The sequence below is a fragment of the Schistocerca cancellata genome, chromosome 2 (genome assembly GCF_023864275.1).
Source record: "Schistocerca cancellata isolate TAMUIC-IGC-003103 chromosome 2, iqSchCanc2.1, whole genome shotgun sequence".
NCBI classification, from domain to species: Eukaryota; Metazoa; Arthropoda; class Insecta; order Orthoptera; family Acrididae; genus Schistocerca; species Schistocerca cancellata.
Genome location: NC_064627.1, coordinates 783,197,655 through 783,222,826, shown reverse-complemented (window position 1 = coordinate 783,222,826; position 25,172 = coordinate 783,197,655). Strand labels below are relative to the sequence as shown.

The 25,172-nt window shown below is 39.9% G+C and overlaps 1 protein-coding gene across 1 annotated transcript in view; it reads right to left on the bottom strand.

Moving 5' to 3' along the window:
- LOC126158651 (guanylate cyclase 32E-like) overlaps positions 1–25,172 on the bottom strand; it is a 660,283-nt gene that overhangs the window by 260,645 nt on the left and 374,466 nt on the right. The window contains exon 12 of the mRNA XM_049916459.1: positions 17,364–17,546. Coding sequence (XP_049772416.1) covers positions 17,364–17,546 — 183 coding nt within the window. The remainder of the gene's footprint in view (positions 1–17,363; positions 17,547–25,172) is intronic.

Sequence of the window (25,172 nt, the reverse complement as noted above, 5' to 3'; positions counted from 1 at the left end):
CAGTGTTCACATACAACACTGAATGTTTATGCAAAATGATATTATTTTATGTCATACAGATCAGAATATATGACATCACGAACACTGAGATGTGTGAAAAACTGCCACATATTGCATCACATTTAAATTTATTATTACTGACGCCATGAACTGATTTCGATGAAATTTGGTAATGAGATAGCATGTACTCTGAGGAACAACACAGCCTACTTTAGAAAGTGTGTAGTGCAAAGTACTTACTGATTTGATGAATATTATGTGAATTACAGAAAAAATATCTACACTTTGAAAAAGCTATTTACACTTTGCATTTTGAACTTTATTATATTTGTCCAAATGCTTTTATTGGTTGATTTGTGCTACGTGATACAATTCAAAGTAATGAAACAATGCTTATACAATCTTCAATGCATTTAATCCACACTTCCAAACTATCTGTTGCATAATTACAGAAAAATATCTACACTTTGAAAAAGCTATTTACACTTTGCATTTTGAACTTTATTATATTTGTCCAAATGCTTTTATTGGTTGATTTGTGCTATGTGATACAATTCAAAGTAATGAAACAATGCTTATACAATCTTCAATGCATTTAATCCACACTTCCAAACTATCTGTTGCATAATGTATAACAATCGCTATTACATATATACATATTCGGCGGTCACAGGCCTTGCATACAATGCACTGCTTCCACAAACTGCCTCCATTTCTTTCTGTTTTGTGCTTGGTTTTTCCAATTATCTTCCACCTTCAGGGTTGCCAGGTCTTTCGCCAGATCATTCCTCCATCACTGCCTTGGTCATACTATGGAGCATCTTGTGTATGGTTTCCCCTCAAGTGCTTTCTTCACCCATCTTTCTTCTGACATGTGGCTACATGGCCCGCCCACTGGACTCTACTGCTCTTCAGCTTCTATAGCATTGTTAGTTGCATCAAGAAGTAAATTTCCTCATCCCTCCTCCTGCTCTATTCCCCTTTACCTAAGATTGGCTTCCATATCTTCCTCATTACTCTTCTTTCAAATATTAATAGTTTTTTTCTTTTTGCATTTTGTGATGCTCCAGGTTTCTGAACCATGCATGACTGATGGGCATATCACTGCATTATAGATTTTCATCTTAGTATCTGCTGATATTAACTTTGAGTTGAGTGTCTCCCTGAAGGTTGCTGTTCTTTCTTTGATGTCCATTTCTATGCTGTTGTTGCTGGTAAATCAAGATCTCAAATATTTGAACTGGTGGACTTTCTTGAATGTCATGCCATCTATCTCAAGAACTTCTTGCTGCTCTTGTCTTCTTCCCAATTGCATGAACTCTGTTTTGTCTCGATTTACCTTTATCCCAACTTTCTGTGCATAGTTATCCATTTTCTGGTACATTTATTTCAATTCACAGACTGATTCACTTAGAAGTACTACATCATGTGTTGATGTGAGACAGTTGAAATTACCATCCAACTGTACTCTGGCCCATTCCTATTGCCTACATTCCCTTATTACTTTCTCTAAGATGACACTGAACGAAAAACATGAGAGAGAGCATTCTCTTGTCTCAGACCTGTCTCAGTCTCGAACCATTCTGATGTGCCCCTCTGAAATGCACTGCTGCCCTCATCTACATCTACATCTACATGGTTACTCTGCAGTTCACACTTAAGTGCCCTCCCCTGGGGACTTGGAGTTCCCAAGTTTTTTTATTGCAATCTTCACATCTTTTTCCATCACCTCCCATTCTTCTTCATCTTCCCTTTCCTCCATGGTGTCTGCAGGTAGCAACTTATCTGGGTCTGGATGATTTACAAGTTCTGGGAAGTATTTTCTGCATCTTTCTACAATTCTTTTGTTGATGTTTATCAAATTTCTGTTCTCATCTCTAACGAAACACGCTGGGCTCTGAAATCCATGTTTGTCATTTTTAATGCATTGGAAAAATTGTCTCAAATTCTTGTTGTGGCTCTCTGCTTCAAGTTTTTCTAATAAACTGATTAAATATATTCTCTTCTCTGTTCTCCAGATTCACTTTGCCTCCCTTTTGATATTGAGAAAATGTTCCCTCCTCTGCACATAGTTCCCATCAGCCAGCCACTCCTCCCTCACTTTCCTTCTCTTTTAGTAGCTGCTACATGTGCTATTCAATATTTGAGAACAAGAGCACTTAGTGACTTGGAACAAACTTTACACATAATTTCTAACCTTTACAAAACTTTTCTCATTTACAACTGCCGTAAAATAATGAAAGGAAAAAAATTTAACACTTCCTATATGTCCGCTGTTCACCATATAGATACTGGCCAATGCCCTTTGATGTTTGATCGAAATACTGACAAGCCACAAAGTCATACAAAAATTGCGATCAATGTTGGTTCCAATGCTATTTCATCAATCCACATGCTGGACCAACATTGTTGGGCCTTACACCTCATTAATTTATTTCAAGTAATATTCATATTGACTTTGTAAAACTACGTATTTTAAAATTTGTGAATATGGAGCACAATAATATTAAATTGCAATGTTCAGTTAAAAACACAAAATTTCCTGAGGTTTTATGAAATCCCCTGAGATTCCCATGATTTTTCCAGGCAAATTTAATTCCCTGAGAATTCCAAGAATTGCCATCCTTATTTCATTTCCTCCTTTGCTTCCGTGTGCTTCATTTTTCATCAGGCAATTAATATTTGCTGTGTTTTACAAACTCTTTCAATCTATCCAAAGATGAAGTCTTACTTTTGCCATGGTGGTGTTTGAAGGCCATCTGTTAAGTCTACTTTCATAAGCTTTCAGATCACATAAAATTATATACCTTGATGAGGACCACTTGGCATAGTGGATGATTTATGTAATGAGTAGTGCTCCAGCTTCAATTTTTTATCGTCTTTTCACTTTAAACAAAGGTAAATGGCAGCAATGATGTGTCATTGAGGATTGTGCACGGCTGACGGCTTTTTCAAGAATGGACCACAAATGTCAATAAGATGGCAACTCAAATATTGGAAAGTCCAGGATGGAATAACAATAATATGGGAAAGATGATTGCTACTCACCACAAAGAGGACAAGTTGAACTGCAGATATGTACAATGAAAATGACTGCTAAAATGTTTAAGCTTTTAAACTAAATCTTCTTCCAAAATAGAAAACACACACATTTGCACAAAATCACAACTCACAAACATAAAGCCACTGTCTCTGGGCACCGAGGCCTGGCAGTGACTGTTTGGCATGAACAGCAATCTGCCTTGGTGTATAGTGAAGGTAAGGGAAGATGCTGTGCCACCTGCAGTGTGTGCAACAATGTGTGGGGGGTGCAGGACAGGGTAGGGCTGTGAGGTATGGTGTCTGAAGACTGTGCTGTCGGTGAGAGGATGGGAGGGGGAATGAAGAGGGCAGGGAAGGGTGTGAGGAGAGAAGCAGAGAAGGGGAAAAGACTAGTAGTGCACTGGTGAGATAGAAGTTGAGTGTAGTGCTGGAGTGGGAGCAGGGAAGGGGATGGTTAGGCAGCAGATAGGGACTAGCTTGGGTTGAGGCCATGGGGGTTATGGGTGTGAAGGATATCCCCCTCCTCCCACCCCCACCCCCATCCCCCAGCCCCCAGTACAGAATCAATTTATATGGACTGACGGCTTATTAGTTTTCATGCCCACACAGAAAGCAGCACAATGGTTGCAGCTTAACTGCCTGATTTCACAGACGGCCCTGCCTTTGACAGGGCACAAATGTCTGTAACAGGGCTGGAATAGGTGGTAGTGGGAGGAGAGGGAGATTGTGATAGGAATTCTTATATCTTGGTCTACTGCAGGGATATGATTTTTGAGGTAATGGGTTGGGAGCAGGGGTGGAGTCGGCATTGACAAGGACATTGGGTTGGTTCAATGGGTGGCAGAATACTGCATTGGAAAGGGTGGGGAAGATATTCCTAATTTCAGGGCAGGACAAGTGGGAGTCAAAACCCTGGCAAATAATATGATTCACATGGAGAATCTGATTTAGTTGCTCCAGTTCTGGGTGGTACTGAGTCACAAAAGGCCTCTGTGGCCAGACAGTGGCTATGTATGAGGTGGTAGGCGACTGAAGAGACCAGGCATCAAAGATCTGTTTCTGGACAAGGTTGAAAGAGCAATTTCAGTCTCTGAAGTCCTCAGTGAGATCCTTGGTATATTCGCAGAGGGACTGACCATCACTGCACTTATGAAAACAGCAGTTGGCTAGATTGTATTGAAGGTATTTCTTTTTATGGAAATGGTGGCAGCTGTTGAAGAGGAAATGTTGTTGCTGATCGGTAGATCTGGTATGGAAAGATGTACTGATGTAGCCATCCTTTAGATGGAGGTTAACATCAAGGAAGGTGGCCTGTTGAGTTTTGAAGGGCCAGGTGAAGCGAATGGAGGAGAAGATGTTGAGGTTCTGGTGGAATATGGATAGGGTACCACACAGTCAGCCCAGAGTATGGTTCCAATGGCTCTGAGCACTATGGGACTTAACTTCTGAGGTCATCAGTCCCCTAGAACTTAGAACTACTTAAACCTAACTAACATAAGGACATCACACACATCCATGCCCGAGACAGGATTCAAACCTGCGACCGTAGTGGTCGCACGGCTCCAGACTGCAGTGCCTAGAACCACTCAGCCACCCCGGCTGGCCAGATTATGAAGATGTCACAAATGAATCTGAACCAAGTGAGGGGTTTGGGATTTTGGGTGGTTGTGAAGGACATCTCTAGCCAGCCCATGAGTAGGGTGGCATATGATAGTGTCATATAAGAGCCCAAACCAATACGATGTATTCATTCATAGGTGATGGCTTCAAGCGAGAAGAAATGGGGGGGGGGGGGTAAATAGTTGGACAATGTGACCAGGAAGTAGGGTGTTCATTTGGAGTCAGTTGGGGATTATAAAGGTAGTGTTCAATAGCAGCAAAGCCATGAGCATTGGTGATGTTAGTATGGAGGAAGGTGGAATCAACAGTAATGAACAGGGCAGCAGGAAGACAGATATTTTAGAAGACAGACTTTAAGCAAAAGCTTAAACATTTTCGCAGTCTTTTCATTTTGCCTGACTGCAAATCAATATGTCCTCTATGTGGTGAGTAGCAATCTATCATTTCCATGTTGCTGTTAAGGTGGGCAATTGTTTGTTTTGAAAAATACACAGTTTACAAAGTTCTGCATCACACACATTGCCTATCAAGACTTCATACAGATATTCATTAACAATGATTAATTTTGTATATGAAAATATTCCACTTAGGATCGCCACTAATTTGTATAATACTGACCTTACATAATTGAGACATCCTGTATAACTGATATTGATGATGTTAAAGTCAAATAATATCTTGTTTCCCATCTGTTCTATACAAAAAAGAGTACTGCTTTATTTTCAAATTCAAATTATGATTGTGAATTGTGGTTTAGTCTCATAATGTACATAATCTGAATCATTTGAGCCAGGTGCATGAGATGTGTCGAAACTGCAGTAAAATTTCACCATAAACATAGAACAGCTGATGTTAACAAACAGCATAATAATAATAATAATAATACTATTTGTTATATACATGGACAATGAAATCTAACACTCAATTACCCCTTGCTCAAATTATCATTTCATCCTCTATGAATTCTTCTATTGAATATAAGCATTTCTCCCACAGAAACTGCTGCAGCCTCATTTTTAAAATTTCTGAGTTCATATTAAATATGTTTTGCTCATTAACTTGTTAAATATTGTCATCCCCCTATACTGTGGAAGCAATGCATATAATTTCACACGGTATATGGATAGCATAAAATTACTGTTAAAATGATTCTCCTCAAATAATTTTTGTCTACTGTGTAGGAAGATCATAATTTTATAAATGCATATTGATGGAACAGTTCGGATTTCTAGTTTCCAAAATAATGGGCAACAAGGCTCTCTTTGCTGTGCAGTACACATGTATCTGACAATTTTCTTTTGCAATTTCAGTATTCACGATACACTACTTAAACTTCCACAGGAAATCATACCATATCAAATAACAAATTCAAAATAACTATGACAAGCAGTTTTTACTGTACTCAAGTCAGTGGAATTTGCTACTATTTGCACTGCAAATGCAAAACTGCATAGTTTATTTGATAGGAAGTCAATATGTATATTCCAGCTTAAGTTCTTGTCCACATTTTGTCCTAGGAATTTGACCGTGTCAAATTCTTCCATAAGCTGATAGTTATGTTGCAGTTCAAGTTCCATACATTTTGAATGTTTGGTTTTGATATGTAGCATATGGGTTTTTTCAATGGTCAGTTTCAAGCCATCTAGCTAGAACCAGTCATCTAAGGTATCCATTGCGCTTACAATGGAGCTTGGAATTTTTTCTGCATCATCATCTTCAATTAAAACAGAACTACCATCTGAAAACAGAACTGATGGGGAATTTATATTTATGTGTAAGTCGTTTATGTACAATAGGAACAGGATTGCCCCCAACATGGAGCCTTGAGGCACACCGTGTGATACTGTACTCTATTTAGAATAACAATTCACTGCATCTGAAGTGATAATTACCCTTTGTTTTCTGTTGTGTAAGTATGATGTGAGCCAATTTAGAGCATTGTTCTTAATCCCATATTTGTCTAATTTGTAGCTAAGTGAGTCATGGTTCATGGAGTCACATGGTCTAGGTCAGGGGTTCCCAACAAAATTTTCTCGAGGACCCCCAGACCCCCTCATTGAGCATGATTGGTACCTTGTCATATCACAGTATCAAGTACCTAAAAAAGCCAAATTAAGAGTCTTTTTATACGTTTTCTATTTTTGGTACTTAGAAAAAACATTGACATATTCATTATTGAAAAAATATTGAGCGGCCAAAACAAAAAATCTGTTATCATACGAAATATATTTAATATATTTTTTAATCTAATAGCATTTTGCAGACCCTTCTGGCATAGCTTGCGGACCCCTGGGAGTCCGCGGACCACCTGATGGGAACCACTGGCCTAGATGGTAAGATCACAGAAGATACCTGTAGTTTCAGTCTTCTGATCCAATGAGTTGCATATCTTTTCAATAAAGTTATTCAATGCATCCAAAGTGTTTTTTCCTGGTCGAAATCCAAATTTGTTACTTATAATAATATCATTTTTTACTATAAAATTTTTTATGTGGTTTGCAGCTACTTTCTCTAACACTTTTGATAGGACTGGAAGAATAGAAATAGGACAATAGTTTCCCATGTCTTCTCTCGACCCTTTCTTGAACAGAGATCTGACTTTCACATATTTAAAAACATCAGGGAAGCATCCCTGTTTAAACTGGTTGAATATTTTAGTTAGGGGAGGTGCTATTATGCCACACACTGTTTGAATCACTGTAGTGAATATCCCATCCCACCCAACAGAGTATTTATTTTCTATTGATAATATAACATTTTCCACATCCTTTATTGTGACTTTTTTTTTAAATCCATAAGACACTCAACTTCTTGGTGGACTCAAAAGGGGTTTACTTTGCTCTGATACTCTGATACATCAACATCTCTTCTTACACATTTATGAAGAATTCATTTAAACACTTTGATATTTGAGTTGGGTTTACAATAAAGCTATCTTCTACTTTAATCCTAGATATTTTATTACTAATAACTCCAACACCTAACTCTGATTTGACAACGTACCACACTGCTTTTGTCTTACTTTTATGTTGTACAATGAGCTGATTGTTTGCCATTTGCTTGGCTGCCGTCACAACCTTTTTTAAATATAGCTTTATAATGATGAACATACTCAGTAAAACGTCTGTTTTTATTATATTTCAGTTCATTATAGAGTTTCTTCTTCCTAGTACTAGAAACGTTTCTAACCTGAGTTATCCATTTAAGTCTATTAGTCATTTCATTACGTGTGGTTTTAAGTGGAAAAGTTTCACTAAACATTTCAAGAAAGCTACTTAAAATTTTTTAAAGTTATTATTACTTGAAATACAGGAGACATAAGGCCATTAAACCTCTCTTAACTTATTTCTAAATGTAACAGAATTTTTTTTTCATTTAAGTTCTTTTTCATATGGCTTTTGTTACATGAAATTTCTTAGTTAATTTTTGGTAGTTCAATGAATAATGCAGAGTGGTCAGAGATTTCTAAATTTATAAAAAAATTTATAACCATCTTCAAATACAAAATTTGTTATAATATGATCAATACAGGTAACTGACTGTGGATTTACTCTAGTGGGTTGGGTTAAGTTTACTTTGAAGCCAAAGTTTTTTATTAAGTCAGTGAATCTGGACACGTCATTGCTTTCAACTATGATATTAATATTGAAGTCAGCTGCTATTACTGTCCTTTTCCTGTTTCTTTACTGAGATTTTCAAGCAGGCAATGAAATTTCACCAGAAAAGCTTCAGTTGGTAGCTTTCTTGGTACTCTATAAATAGAAACTATTATGATATTTAGGTCCCTCAGTTTGATACAGAACCTTTCAAATATACACTCTTCATTCAAATAATTAAAATCATAACTTATTTCATATTTTATATCAGAACGAGTAAGTATGCAAGAACCTCCATGTAATTTCTCTCACATAAAAACGCTGTTGGCTACCTTAAAATTTTCAATTCTTTTTAGGTATTTTAATATTTTCAAATGTAAGACAATGTTCATGAGGCAAATAACTTTGACATCTGAAATAAAATTTAACACTGTATCAACAGGGGGAGGGGGGAGGGGGGGGGGGGCACCCACTGAAATTCCTTCATCTGGTGCTCATGACACAACTTCCGCCATTCCCTGTCATCTGGTGAAATGTGTTCCCCTCTCACCTGACGTCGACCTGGACATGCTTTGTGTGTTTGCCACGCCCACTGGAGACATCGTCATCGCTCCAGCCTCCCTGTTGCTGCATGACCAGCATGCCCAGTACGACACCTGGCGCACTTCAATGACTCCCAAATTCAGTGGCCGAACCTTCCTTCATGACATCTACCAACACAGCTCCCCGACGACACTGTAGGACTGACCGTGGTTCGGCTCCAGCGAACCACCCCTGCCGACACCATAGTCCCTCCCCCCCCCTCCCGGCGGCCTCTCAAGAGTACTCCATACTGCAAGGGGGGAGGGGGGGGGGGGCTATGTGGCGCCGATGAGGTCGACACCAGCATCGATCTGAGTATCATCTTTGAACTAAACTAAGATTATCTTTGGGGCGAAACCGCCATGTTAGTTCTGTGTAAGCCTTGCTTGTGTAAAGAGGTGAATAAATGAACTACTGTAAAATGGGAGTGTTGTTTGGCGTAACCGACCCGAACTTCCTCCTCAGATATATAAATAAGCTAAGAAAACTGATATTTAATCTGAGACAGATCATCAAGTCTCCTTGATTCAGTGTTTTCAGTAAGAGTAAGTGTGTTATGGAATATGCTTGACATGATATACTGTGGGAAGTGGTGTGATTCCTGGAAAGTCTTCTAATAAATGTGTGCATATGGTAAGAAACAGTGTTAGATTTTACAGCCATTGTATTTCTTCTATTGACACTATTTATTACAGAGCCAGCTCAGTGGTGACATGAATTCCATTGATAACTTGCCTCAGATCAATACAATCATCTCTACAATTAATTTTAAGAAAGTCTGGTTCTCAAATGGGAAGGGTGGGGAGTAAGGAGAGCAACTGGAAGCAGCTGGCAGTGGTGTAACAGGAGAGGAGATGGCTAAGTTTCTCATGTAATGAGGAGGGCCTTTTACATTCTGAGATACAGCTGCACAAAGCAGGTGAGCTAGGCATGATGTAATCACTGGGAAGATATTCACTTGACCTTTGATGCCAGCATATGGACGCAAGTGAGAGGTGGGATGAGGCTGCCTCAATGGTGCCTAAACTGTGTAGTGTAAGGCATCATGAGACAATAACTTGACTTGCGTTCCACATTCTGAAGGCTTCTAATCTTGGCGGAATTTACAGAGGATAGATGAATGAAATATTATCTTCTACAGTTCATCTCTTCAATAACTGGTTCTTTTTGGTTAATATATCTTACTTGTTTATTAATGTTGATACCATGAATGCTACTCACATTCAAGTCAATTACTTATTTAATTTCATGTTAGTGATTTTATCGAAATTATCTGAGTATTTGCTGTCAAACTTTGTATGACATCCTGTTTTATGTTAGATTTTTAAATATATACCACTGATGTGGGATTGACCTAATCAAATGGCAAGGTAATTACTGAGCCTCGGAATGTAGTGTCTGTGTGTGCAGTGTTCTTTAGCTAAGATACAGTAATGAACAAACTTTCATTATGTGCTAGTGTGCTGCCTAACACCTTCCCTGCATGTCAACATTTCTGACCCCTTTGAGACAAAATTTTAAAAGTGTTTTGTGAAAGTTGTGCAGGATTTAATATTTACTCAAGTAGGGTTTCTCAAACCACTTGCTGAAAATTACTAATGAGGTCCAGAATCTATTACTGTTATAAATAATATACAGTAATTGTTCTGTACAGCAGTAGTGTTAATAGGAGCAACCATCCAGAGATGGAGGCTTGTGCTGCTCGGGAGGATGTCATATCACAATTCGCGAGATCACAGCTGCGTGTGCTCTGAGCCACACCAATTGTAAGCTACTGTAAATCAGGTAAGCTTCTTCTGTTTGTCAACTATTTCTTACATGTAGTTCTTTTTTCCTCATTCATTCAATCACTGATCATATTACACAGATCTCATCAAGAAGTAAACATCCACAGTTGTGGAATGAGACAACAGTTACATTAACAAAAGAAAAGGAATTGTAATAAATTCAGTCTATACACTGTATTAACAACAAACTCTCAATATGCCACTTAATGATATTTGGGCCTACACCAGTAAAATGTGTGTAGTAAGAAAGCTGTTACTCTGTAAAAAGAGGGTTAGAGACCTGCTGCTTCTGCAGGTGTATTAAATACAGGGTTGTGCATCTACATCTACATCTTTACTCTGAAAACCACTTTAAGTTGCATGGCAGAGGGCACATCCCATTGTACCAGTTATTAGATTTTTTCCCTTTCCATTCACATGTGGAGCGAGGAAAGAATGACTGTGTTGAATGCCTCTACGTAAGCAGTAATTATTCTAACTGTATCCTCACAATCCCTATCTGAGTGATACAAAAGGGTTGTTGTATATCCCTAAAGTAATAATTAAAAGCTAGTTCTTGAAACTTTGTTAAAAGACTTTCTCAGGATAGTTTACATCTGTCTTCAAGAGCCTATCAGTTCATTTCCTTCAGTATCTCTGTGACACTCTCCCATGGATTATATGACCTTTTGAGCATTCATATTGTCCTCCTCTGTGTACATTCAATATCACCCATTAACCCTATCTGGTATGGGTTCCACACAGTTCAGCAATATTCCAGGGTGGGACACACAAGTGATTTGCATGTGATCTCCTTCATAGATTGACTGCACTTCCCTGTATTCTTCCAATAAGTATTTTATCTGCTTTACCAACTACAGAACCTATGAGACCATTCCATTTCAAATACCTACAAAGTGTTAGACGGAGGTATTTGTATGAATTGACTGATTTCAATGGCAACTCATTGATATTAGAGTTATAAGATTTTCCATTTTTTGATGTGTACAATTTTACATTGCTGAAAATTTAGAGCAAGTTGCCAATCACTGCACCACTTTGAAATCTTATCAAGATCTGACTGAATATTTATGCAGCTTCACTCAGAAAGTACTTCATTACAGATAATTGTATCATCTGCAAAATGACTAATGTTACTATTAATCCTGTCTGAAAGGTCATTAATATACAACATGAACAACAAGGGTCTCAACAAACTTCCCTGGGACAAACCCAAAGTTACTTCTACATCTGATGATGACTCTCCATCCAAGATAACATACAGTGTCCTCCCTATCAAAACGTCCTCAATCCAGCCCATACAATCGCACTTTTGACAATAAACGTAGGTGTGGTATTGAGTCAAATGCTTCCCAGAAATCAAGAAACATTGCATCTACCTGGCTGCCTTGATGCAAAGCTTTAAGTATGTCATGTGGGAAAGGTGTGAGTTGGGTTTGGGTTTCACATGATCGATGTTTCCGAAATCCACAATGGTTGGCATTGAGGAGGTCAGTCTGTTCAAGATACCTCATTATGTTTGAGCTCAGAATATGTTCTAAGATTCTACAAAAAATCATTGTCAAGGATATTGGATGGTAGTTTTGTGGATCACTTATAATACCTTTCTTGCACATGGATGTGATCTGTGCCTTTTTCCAAGAACTGGGCATGGTATTTTGTTTGAGGGATCTACAACAGAGTATAATTAGAAGAGGGGCTAACTCAGCTAAAAATTCAGTATAGAATCTAACAGGTATTCCATTGGGCCCTGAAGCTTTGTTCAGTTTTAACGATTTCAGCTGTTTCTGAACACCACTGACACTAATACTAATTTCATTCATTTTTTCAGTGGTACAAGGAGTAAACAATGGCAATTCTCCTTTGTTTTGCTTTGAAAAGGAACATTGGAAAATGGATTTAAGCATTTCAGTGCTTGCTTTGTTACGCTGTATTTCAGTTCCTGTCTCTTTCACTAGGGACTGGACACTAACTTTGGTGCCACTAACAGCTTTTACATAGAACCAGAATTTCTTTGGAGTTCGTGAAATGTCATTTGATAATATTCTGCTACGGTAGTCATTGAAGGCATCACACAATGCTCTCTTGACAGCCAAATGCATTTCATTCAGCATATCTCTATCTATAGTTCTACACTTTGTGTTACATCTATTATACTGTAGTCTCTTTCTTTAGAAGTTTCTTTACAGTAACTGTATACCACAGATGCTCCCTCCCATTATGAACTGTTCTAATGGATACATATCTATCCTGTGTGTGGTCAACTATTCTTTTAAACTTGAGTCAGAGAGTTCGTTACTTGCTCCTGACCTGAGCTGAAAGTTTCAGGTTCATCACTGAGATATGACACTACTGATTTTTTATTTCGTTTCTGAACACATATATCTTTCTGCCTGTTTTAGTTGTCCTTTGTACTTTGGTAATCATTGTTGGCACAACCACATCATGGTCACTGATACAGTTTCGATGTGGACATCCTCAAAGGGGTCAGGTCTATTTGTTGCCACTAGATCCAATATACTTATATTTCCACCATGAGTAGGGTTCCGAACTATCTGTTTTAGGTAGTTTTCAGAGAAATCATCTAGTAAAATTTTGCAGGATGTCATATCACACCCTCCACTAACAAAACTATAACTTTCCCAATTAATTTTTTGATGATTAAAGTCTTCACAAATGCTTACAGAATGATTAGGAAACTTACACAGAAGTCAACTGAGGTTTCTTCTTAAGTTTTTGATTATATCAGGAGATGAGTTTGGTGGGCAATAGAAGAATCCAGTTATCATTTTATGCCCACCCCTGATACTGAGTCTTGCCCAAACAATCTCACATGCAGCTTCAGCTTCTATTTTGGTGGATTTGAGTAACATGTTTACTGTGACAAATACACCACCTCCATTTCCTGTTTGACTATCCTTTAGATATATACCGAAATTTTCCCCAAAAATCTCACTGCTATCAATTTCAGATTTCAACCAACTTTCTATACCCAGTATTATGTGATCTTCACTGCTTTTCATGAGCATTTCAAACTCTGGCACTTTGTTGTGACTGCCTCAGCCATTTACTATTAAAATTTTAATACTCTCACCTGTGGGAGGCATTTTTTTCTATCTTACACCGATACTTCTGCATTTCTTGAAGATATCATTACCTGGATTCAATGAAGATTCACCTAATCTAAAAAACCCTTGCGTACACCCCACACACAGTCAGCTACCTGTGTAGCAGCCTCTGACATGTAGTGCACATCCAACTTATTTAGGGGGTGTGCTACAGTTCTCAGCCCTATTGTGCAAGTCCAGGAAGTCACAGCTTAGCTTGTCACTGAACCTTTGATGTCTCTGGTTCAGTCCTTCCATTTGACTCAGAACCAAAGGGCCACAATCAGTTTTGGGGACAATGATGCAAATTGTGAGCTTCATTGAAACTCCATGGGCAAGGCTGGACTTCTCAACCTTCTCTGCCAGTTACTGGAATGACCCAAGAATGACCTCACAGTCCAGATGACAGGAATCATTTGTCCCAACATGTGCCACAATTGGCAGCTGCTTGCACCCTGTTAGCTCAATAGCTCCCAGAATAGCCTCTTCAGCATGTTGAATGAAGCCCCCGGGCATACGCAGAGTGCACCTGGTGTCATTTCCTGTCCCTTGGTGCCATTTCCCTAAGAGATATCATCATTCACCATACGTTTGAACTGCTGCCAATAGTTTGACAGTAGTCAGGGCAATTTCGAGTTGCTTATGAACATCAAACAACTTATCCCATTTTTCTTTGTGGTAGCCTTGAGTAATTACTTTCTCTACTCTATCTTCATATACATTACATGTAAAATGTATTAGAAAACATAGATATTTCAGCTTTGCAACTTGTTTAGAAGATGAATAACTGTGTTAACAGGAACATGTACCATGGACTTTAGAAGCTGTAGAATTTCTTTTGAATATGAAACATTATATTAAATGAAATTAAACTTAAATCAATCATCATTTTAGAAGTGTCACAAGTACTCAGACACAAAGAGTATTCTTTTTTTCTAGACAATTTGATACTGAAAGTTATGCATCAATGAATTACTGTGGCTGAACCAACATAGTGAAGAGGCTAAAAATTTAAATCTATGTGTCATATTAAACACTATTGTAAATATATGTATTTTTCTGCATTAAGTATTATTTAATTCTGTCAATTTTGTTGTCTTCACTATTCATAAGTTGCTTCTTTATATTGCTTTTATTTGTAATATGCCTGTTTTTAGTGTAGTATTGTAAGATATTACACAGAACTCAGTGCATTAAGGCAAGAGACGGGAATGTCTTCAGTTGTTTTGGAGTGTTGTAAAGCAATACTGCAGTATTTGTGCTAAAATGCTTAATACCACTGTCCTGTCAGAATACAAAACTGTTTCCATCTATATCCAAACTTCATCAGTCACCATATAGTACATGGTGGAGGATACCCCATGTACCAGTGTTTCGAAGCAAGCACTGACCCATCTTCATCCATCTTGAGTGGGATTGCTGTGCAAGTGTGGATTGCAGGTGTCTGTGAGTTTTATGTTAAATGAAAAATATAAGCAAAATCAGTGTACTAAATATCAATCACAGAAAAAGTTATTAAAGCAGAAACAGTTCTGTTTATTTTATCTTCGATTTTTTCATCTAAATAAGTATTTCTGATGTTGAGTACAAATTTTAGTGCAAAGACAAATCAGTTGCTAAATCAATGAAAGACAAATTACAAGTTATTGGAAGAAAAACAACAAAATGCATTTATTTCTAACCATCATCAATACTGGCTTTTGTTCTATGGCCCCCTCCTTCATAAACTGTTCTCTCCATAATGGAAAGTCCAGGATGCAACATAACAATACAGAAAATACAGATTGCTACTCATCACGTAGAGGAGGTGCTGAGTCGCAGACAGGACAATGGAAAAGAACACTAAAAAAGTTCAGCTTCCAGGCTAGATCCTTCATCCAGGCTACATCCTTCATCAAAATCAGAAAACACAAACACACACGTTCACAGAAGCATGACTCTCACACTTCTGTGTGTCTTAAGATGCAAGTTGCAGTCCAAAAGCTGAACATTTTTAGTATTCTTTTTCATTGTGCCTGTCTGTGACTCAATGCCTCCTCTGTGTGGAGCAATCTATTCATTCTATATTTCTATTGTTTCCATATATATAGTGAGCAAAAGTTCTAGGGGGTCTGACAAAAATGCAGTAGTTTAAATCTGCTGATCATCTGCATGAAACTTAGTTTGAGCATGTGGGAAATCACAGTTGAGACTGCAATGATTGTAGCTAGTAAATATACATTTAATCTAATAGCCACACTCCTAGGGAGTCAATTTTCTACTAATAGTACTTTACTTTACACATTTGTTAAGAGAGGATGGCACAGTTGAACATTTTTCCAATACTTTAAAAAATTATCAACAATTTGGCTATTTTTCTTGAGACATTCAAATGAGACAAATTCTCACACCTACTCTCAGCCACAGACAAGGAGGAAAAACACATGTGAAAATTAATTTTGTTTATTTCATTATGGTTGTGTGGATTCCATTTCAACAGAAACTCATTTTTAATGTCAGATCCGAATACCATCCACAAAACTCCTCAGGAAAATTAGTCAACATTCTACCATAAGCTACTTTCTCACAGTTTTGAAAACATTGGAAGCAGTGAAATGGGTCTGTAATCATACACAGCTTGCACCTCTCCTGTTTATAGATTGGCATTACAACAATATATCATTAAATCTGTCAGAAGATTGATATGAGTCATTGATTACAATTTAGTTTACGGGTAATCCTATCAAGTCAATGCATAACACTATCCTAGACAGCACAATTACCACATATTATAAACATAATTAATTCTGTCATCTTCTTAGGGGTTTTATTTTTTAAATTAATGACTGTTGGTGGTGCAGACACTGTTAGCCGAAGTAAATCTAATGCCTCTGTATTTGTTTCGTTCATATTAGGCACAATGTAGTCAAGCTGTTCTCATTGAATACTAGCCAGAAGAATCTACTCAATGGTAACAGTGCATTCTTTGATGGCTCATTAGTTTTCTATTGAGACTAATCATCTACTGGACAAAAACTTAATTGGATTGACTCCTGGAATTGAGACTCATTCTTTTTTGCTTGTCTCAACATGCTGATGGTGACTAATTATTGTATAAAAAAATTCCTCTCATTCCTTGGATGTCATATGGTACTAAAAATTAATAAACATTGGCATATTCCTGCCAGAAATCTGTTTTGTTATGGTTTGTGCACACTACACCTCCAGTAAGAATCATTTGGAGAATTTGATGTTTACTGCTTGTCATGCTCTCTTCTTTGAAGCTTTAGTATCATGAGGCAATTCTTATTGGCAATATGCATCACTTATCCATTCTATATCTTTCCTTGTTTCAAACTTCTATCACATGTAGATATTTGTGCATAATTACTGTTCCATGTTATGTCTTATTGGTTTCAACCACAATACTCTCTGCCACTCTTGGGGAAAGATGTTGTTACAAAGAACAGTACGGTTAATAATAATAGCTATGTTCTCCCACAATGCCTATTTACACTGTTTATGTGTGACAAATAAATTCAGGAGAGTGAATAATAGCACAACTCCTGTGAATCTGAACAACACAGACATTTTCAAAAGTCCATAAAAATATTTTGGCACTATTATTCTTAGGTAAAAGGTAAACTGACCTGTTTTAGTTCTTTTCTAATACTGCGAGTAATGTCAATGCTGCGTTTATAAACTGGCTTGATGGCAACAATATTTCCTTTGTAGAGTCCTATTTTTGTGTAAGCACGTTTAGGGCTGGCTTCTGTTTGCTCTCCCATTAATGATTCTGGATCATGGAAGACACTATTGTGGCAAACTCGTATCTGTAACAAGTTGATGTGAAATGAATAATATGCCATAAATATGACATTAACTTTTATTTTTCAGTTATGTTAAAGTAACAAACAAAGCAGTGGCTCAAATTGTTCTCCAGTAGCATACAAATAACAAAATATCTTGTAACAGTTTCTTTAATGAATAAAGAAAGAATTTTAAGCTGACAGTGAAGATTTGTTGAACCACTCTTCCTGCCATTTGCACTATGTCACAATAGTTAGCACTTCGTTACATATATCACACTGTTGAGTATTGATATTGTGGACCTACTTCTTTCCTTTCTGGCTGGGAAAGTCCCTCAAATACATTCTGTACAAAACTGTTATGACAAATTGTATGTCTGATCAATCTTTTTTTATTATTAGTGTTTCACAAGTGTCTATAACTTCCACTCAGATCTTAAAGTGACCAAACCCATGTCTGCCTTAATTTTTTCTTTAAACAATAGAAAACCCAGGATGGAATACCGACAATATTATGAAAGTGATAGATTGCTACTCATCACATAGAGGAGACATCGAGTCACAGATAAGCACAACAAAAAGACTGCTATACATTTGAGCTTCCATCCAAAAAGTCTTCTTCTAAAGCAGAAAACCTACATGATCACACAAACACAACTCTCACACACGCATGACCACTGTCTCTGGCTGCTGAGGCCAAACTGTATACAGTAACTGTGTCTGATGGGAGAAGCAATCTGAGGGGGATGGGGTAAGGGGGAGGGATAGTAGTGTGCAAGTGGGGGAAGGTGTAGTGCTGCTTGTGAGAACATGGAGGGATGTGCTGGGGACAGAGTAGTGCTGCTTGGTGCAGTCAAGAGGTTTAGCTGGGGAAGGGGGGGGGGGGGGAGGAGAGGGGGGCAGAGGGCAGAAAAGGAGAGAGGTAAACATGGGAAAAGAGACTATTGGGTGCATTGGTGGAATATAAGGCTGTGTAGTGTTGGAGTAGTAGCAGGGAAGAGGATAGGCTGGTAAAGGTAAGGGGTAGTCTAGGCTGAGATCATGGGAGTTACAGGAACATAGAGTATATTACAGGGAGAGTTCACACCTGTGCAATTCAGAAAAGTTGATGTTGGTAGGAAGGATCCATATGATGCAAGCCTCAAAACAGTCACTAAATCCTAGCACATAATCTTGGGCAGTCTGTTTGGCAACTGGATACCCCAGTTGTCTCTGAACCATAGTATGTCCATGGCCATTTATGTGTACAGCCAGCTTACCTACAAGATATCAATCATTTCCTCCACTGAGTCTCCACAGTTCCTGTTACTTTATCACATGGTGTCATGTTCGTCACTACTGAAGCCACCTCCCCCTACACTAACATCCTTAAAGCCCACGGCTTTGCCACTACTGACCACTACCTTTCCCAGTGGCTGACTGACTCCAAACCTACAGCTTCCTTCCTGGTCACCACAACCAACTACACTCCTGGAAATGGAAAAAAGAACACATTGACACCAGTGTGTCAGACCCACCATACTTGCTCCGGACACTGCAAGAGGGCTGTACAAGCAATGATCACACGCACGCCACAGCGGACACACCAGGAACCGCGGTGTTGGCCGTCGAATGGCGCTAGCTGCGCAGCATTTGTGCACCGCCGCCGTCAGTGTCAGCCAGTTTGCCGTGGCATATGGAGCTCCATCGCAGTCTTTAACACTGGTAGCATGCCGCAACAGTGTGGACGTGAACCGTATGTGCAGTTGACGGACTTTGAGCGAGGGCGTATAGTGGGCATGCGGGAGGCTGGGTGGACGTACCGCCGAATTGCTCAACACGTGGGGCGTGAGGTCTCCACAGTACATCGATGTTGTCGCCAGTGGTCGGCGGAAGGTGCACGTGCCCATCGACCTGGGACCGGACCGCAGCGACGCATGGATGCACGCCAAGACCGTAGGATCCTACGCAGTGCCGTAGGGGACCGCACCGCCACTTCCCAGCAAATTAGGGACACTGTTGCTCCTGGGGTATCGGCGAGCACCATTCGCAACCGTCTCCATGAAGCTGGGCTACGGTCCCGCACACAGTTAGGCCGTCTTCCGCTCACGCCCCAACATTGTGCAGCCCGCCTCCAGTGGTGTCGCAACAGGCGTGAATGGAGGGACGAATGGAGACGTGTCGTCTTCAGCGATGAGAGTCGCTTCTGCCTTGGTGCCAATGATGGTCATATGCGTGTTTGATGCTGTGCAGGTGAGCACCACAATCAGGACTACATACGACCGAGGCACACAGGGCCAACACCCGACATCATGGTGTGGGGAGTGATCTCCTACACTGGCCGTACACCACTGGTGATCATCGATGGGACACTGAATAGTGCACGGTACATCCAAACCGTCATCGAACCCATCGTTCTACCATTCCTAGACCGGCAAGGGAACTTGCTGTTCCAACAGGACAATGCACGTCCGCATGTATCCCGCGCCACCCAACGTGCTCTAGAAGGTGTAAGTCAACTACCCTGGCCAGCAAGATCTCCGGATCTGTCCCCCATTGAGCATGTTTGGGACTGGATGAAGCGTCGTCTCACGTGGTCTGCACATCCAGCACGAACGCTGGTCCAACTGAGGCGCCAGGTGGAAATGGCATGGCAAGCCGTTCCACAGGACTACATCCAGCATCTCTACGATCGTCTCCATGGGAGAATAGCAGCCTGCATTGCTGCGAAAGGTGGATATACACTGTACTAGTGCCGACATTGTGCATGCTCTGTTGCCTGTGTCTATGTGCCTGTGGTTCTGTCAGTGTGATCATGTGATGTATCTGACCCCAGGAATGTGTCAATAAAGTTTCCCCTTCCTGGGACAATGAATTCACGGTGTTCTTATTTCAATTTCCAGGAGTGTATATCCTCACCTACAATTACTTCTCCTTTGTAGGCATCACCTACAAACAAATCTGTGGTACATCAATTGGCACCTCTGTGGCACCGTCTTATGCTAACGTACTCATGGGCCATCCAGAGGAATCCTTCCTGAACACTGAGACCCTAAACCCTTGGTTCAGATTCACAGAGGATATCTTCGTGATCTGATCTGGACTGGGAGTGAGGACATCCTCCTTCATTCTCCCAGAACCTCAACACCTTCTCCCTCATTCACTTCACCTGGTGCTCCTCAAGCCAAACAAGCAACCTTTCTCATTGCTGACCTCCACTTCAAGCATGGCTCCATTGGTACCTTCATCCATATCCAACCTCTGAACTACCAGCCATACCTCCACTTCAACAGCTCCCACCCACTCCATACCAAGGAGTCTCTTCAGTACAGCCTAGCCTGCCATAGCCATTGCATCTGTAGTGATGAGCAGTCCCTCTTCAAACATACACAGGGAGTCACTGAGATCTCCACAGACCCCAACTATCCTCCCAACCTTGTAGAGAAACAGATCTCTCATGCCACATCAGTCACCTATCATGGGCCATGTGATCTACCAAATTATCTGCAACCACTATGCTGATTTATACGAGGCCATGACAACCAATGAGCTGTCTGTCTACATAGATGGCCACTGACAAACTCTGTGGCCAAGAGACAGCTGAACCACCCACCTGCTGAACATGCTGCCCAACACAACGTGCTTCTCTTCAATGATTGCTTCACAACCAGCACAATCTGGATGCTTCCTATCAACAACAGCTTTTCTGAATTGTGCAGGTGGGGACTCTCCCTGCAATATGTCCTATATTCATGTAACTTCCCTGGTCAACCTTCACTAGTCCTTGTCCTTCACTTACCTATCCCCTTCCCCGCTCCTGCTCCAGAGCTACACCACTCTCTATTTCTTCATTAGTCTTTTTTTCCCTCCTCTACTTCTCTCCTTTTCTGTCCCCCCCCCCCCCCCCAACCACACAAATACACCTATCAGCTCTACCCTGTTCTCAGCACATCCCCCATGCTCTCACAAGAGTCACCAACAGTCACATGCTGTTCCTATGCTGCCATCCCTTCCCCTCCATGCTATAGCCTCCTTCTTACCCCCACCACCCGCAGATTGCTTCTTCCACTAGCTATGGGTGCTGTAAGCAGTCTGGCCTCAGTGGACAAAGACAGTGGTCAGGTGTATGTGAGTTGTGCTTGTATGAATGTGTGTGTGTGTTTTCTACTTTAGAAGAAGACCTTTTTGGCTGACAGCTCAAATTTATAGCAGGTTTTTTGTTGTGCCTGTCCTTGACTCAATGTCTCCTCTATATGGTAATTAGCAATCTATCATTTTTGTAATGTTGTTGTTGTTGAATCTTTGCTTTCTTATTTTAGAAGGACGTTTCTCATTAAATACTAAATTTGTTTTATTCCTAATCCTTGAGAAATTGGAGAGAGCACTTAATGAGACAGTAGAAATAAAAGGGGATCATTGTATGTGATGATCTGTACACTGATTTCATCTTGGACATACCTACTGATGCCTGACTGACTTGATAACCACAGAACATTATTATCACAAACAAAATGACACAGTACAACTGCTATCAATAATTTATTTCAAATCTGTCTTTAATAAAATAAATGTGAGGTCCACAATAAACAGTTACTCTGATCATCATAGTCAAATGGCATCAATAAAACCTCTCTATCAATCATGTTTAGCTAAGAAGTACGAAGTACAGTTTTACAGAATGACAGAATCTGACTCAGTACAACAATTCAGAGAAAATCTGCTGAGTGAACAATGAGTAGAAATTCACCAAGGACACACAGTAGTTGTGAAATATTATTCTTCCTTGAAAAATTTTCTTAGAATGCTATGAATACAGTTTTTCTTTACTATAGGCCAGAGACAAACATAATGGATGTTGAGAAAATGGGTGACCAAATCCAACATCAATGTTTGTTACATCAAAAAGAGAGACCTTTGTTTGAAGCAGAGGATTAATTGTAATTAATACTGAAACATGCACAAACAGCAATATTGCAAAATTCTCACAGTGCCATCTAAAATGCAAAAACTGAACATACAAATAAAAAATAATGACCCAAATAGTAAAGTGGATTATTAATATTTATTTTTACATAAAGTACAATCTCTGAAGTTCCTTCGATAAAATTACCTGCAGGATGGGTGCCGTGACTCTTGACACTGGATCAAAAAAGCATGAGAATGGACATATCGGAACAATATTTGGCCCATTTTAGGAGAAGCAAACAAGATTTTTTGTGCCGGTTTGTGACCACAGATGAAACTTGGATGCACTACTGTACCCCAGAGATGAAACAACAGTCAAAGCAGTGGAAACATGCTGATTCTCTTCCACCAAGGAAAGCAAAGACAATTCCTTAGGTGGGAAAGGTCATGGCATCAGTGTTCTGGGATGCAAATGGGATTCTGTTTGTAGATTAGCACCCCACTGGGTAAATACTTACTGGAGAATATCATGCTAATCTTCTGGGCAAATTGGAACAAAAGATATGTGAAATAGGCCAGGTTTAGCAAGGAAGAAAGTCATTTTCCATCAAGACAATGTGCACCCGCACACATGTGCCATCGCCATGGAAAATTTACATGAACTAAGGTATGAATTGTTGCCATACCCACTTTATCCACCTGATATGGCTTCGTCAGCCTTCCTTCTCTTCCCAAAACTGAAAATTTTTCTTGGTGGACAAAGATTCACTTCAAACAAAGAATTGATAGTGGGAGTTGACAACTATTTTGCAGGCCTGGAGGAAATTCATTTTTGAGATGGGATCAAGGCACCGGAACATTGTTGGACAAGTGCATTAATCTACAAGGAGACTACATTGAAAAATAAAAAAAGTTTCACTGATGTATGTACTTTTTTCTATTCTGTTCTGAGAACTTTTCAAACTACCCTAATAGGTTATACTGCAGGGAGAGTTCCCGCTTGCACAGTTCAAAAAAGCTGCTGTTTGTTGGAAGAATGCAAATGGCACATGCTGTGAAGCAGTTATTGAGTTCAAGAATGTCATGTTTGGTGGCATGTTCAGCAACAGTGTGGTCCAGTTGTTTCTTGGCCACAGTTTGTCGGTGGCTGTTCATGCAGACAGACAGCTTGTTGGTTGTCTTGCCCACATAGAATAAAGCAAAGTGGTTGCAGCTTACCTTGTAGATTATATGGCTGGTTTCACAGGCAGCCCTGCCTTTGATGGGATAGATGATGTTTGAGAGCAGACTGGAGTCGATGGTGGTTGAACAGTGTATGGGAGAGGTCTTGCATTTAGGTCTACTACAGAGGGATGTGAGGCATGAGGTAAGAGGTTGGAAGGAGGGATAGTGTAGGGATGGACAAATATATTGTATAGGTTTGGTAGATGGTGGAATATCACTGTGGGAGGGGTGGGAAGGATAGTATACAGGACATTTCTCTTCTCAGGGCACGATGAGAGGTAGTCAAAAGCCCTGGCAGAGAATGTAATTCAGTTGCTCCAGTCCTGGGTGCTATTGAGTTATGAAGGTAATGCTTCTCTGTGGCCAGACAGAGAGATTTTGGGAGGTGGTGGGTGAGTGGCAAGATAAGACACAGGAGATCTGTTTTTGTACAAGGTTGAACAGACTGGAGCAACTGAATTACATTCTCTGACAGGGTTTATGACTGTCCTGCCCACTATCCTTCCCACCCCTCCCACAGTGGTATTCCACCATCCACCGAACCTATACAGCAGTGTTTTACAACCTTTTTGAGTATGAGACCCCTTTGCAAATAAAAAATATTCTGGCGACCCCCAGAACCATAATAGAAGTATGTCAAGGATTTCAAAGGCAATGTATTTAATTTTCTTTCTATTGATACTATACTGATCGAGAAATCAAGTGAAATGTTAAAAGAGGTCACAGTGCTCAGCTGGCAGAGATACAATTATATTCTTTACCAATGGTAGAGGCATGGGGGTGAGAAGGGGTCAGCAGGGCCATAGTCACACGTTTTTGGTCACTATAATCAGTTTTCTGAGTACACCAGCAAGTACGGATATGATTACTGTCTTCACACTTCACTCTGAGCAAGATTAAATGGAGAAGTTTCTTAAAAGATCTGTGCAGCCCTCCATGTCTGGTACAAGTGGCAGTGGTGGTAGCGAATCAAAATCGAAAAAAAAAAAAGACTTTATGAAGACAGTTATCTTGCAATTGCTTTGTCCTGCGACCGCTACCCCCTGAGCAAGGTGTTGTGACCCCCTAGGGAGTCGCAACCCACAGGTTGAAAAACACTGCTATACAATATACTCATCCATCCCTACACAACCCCTCCTCCCAACCCTTTACCTCATGGTTCACCTCCCTATAATAGACCTAAATGCGAAATCTGTCCCAAACATCCATCAACAACCATCAATTCCAGTCCAGTCACAAACATCACCTATTCCATCAAAGGCACGGCTACCTGTGAAACCAGCCATATTATCTACAAGTTAAGCTGCAAGCACTGTGCTTCATTCTATGAGGGCATGACAACCAACAAACTGTCTATCTGCACGAACGGCCACTGACAAACTGTGGCCAAGAAACAACTGGACCACCCTGTTGCTGAACATGATGCCAAACATGACATTCTTCATTTCAATGACTGCTTCACTGCCTGTGCAATTTGGATTCTTCCCACCAATACCAGCTTTCCTGAACTGCACCGGTGGGAACTCTCCCTGCAATATATCT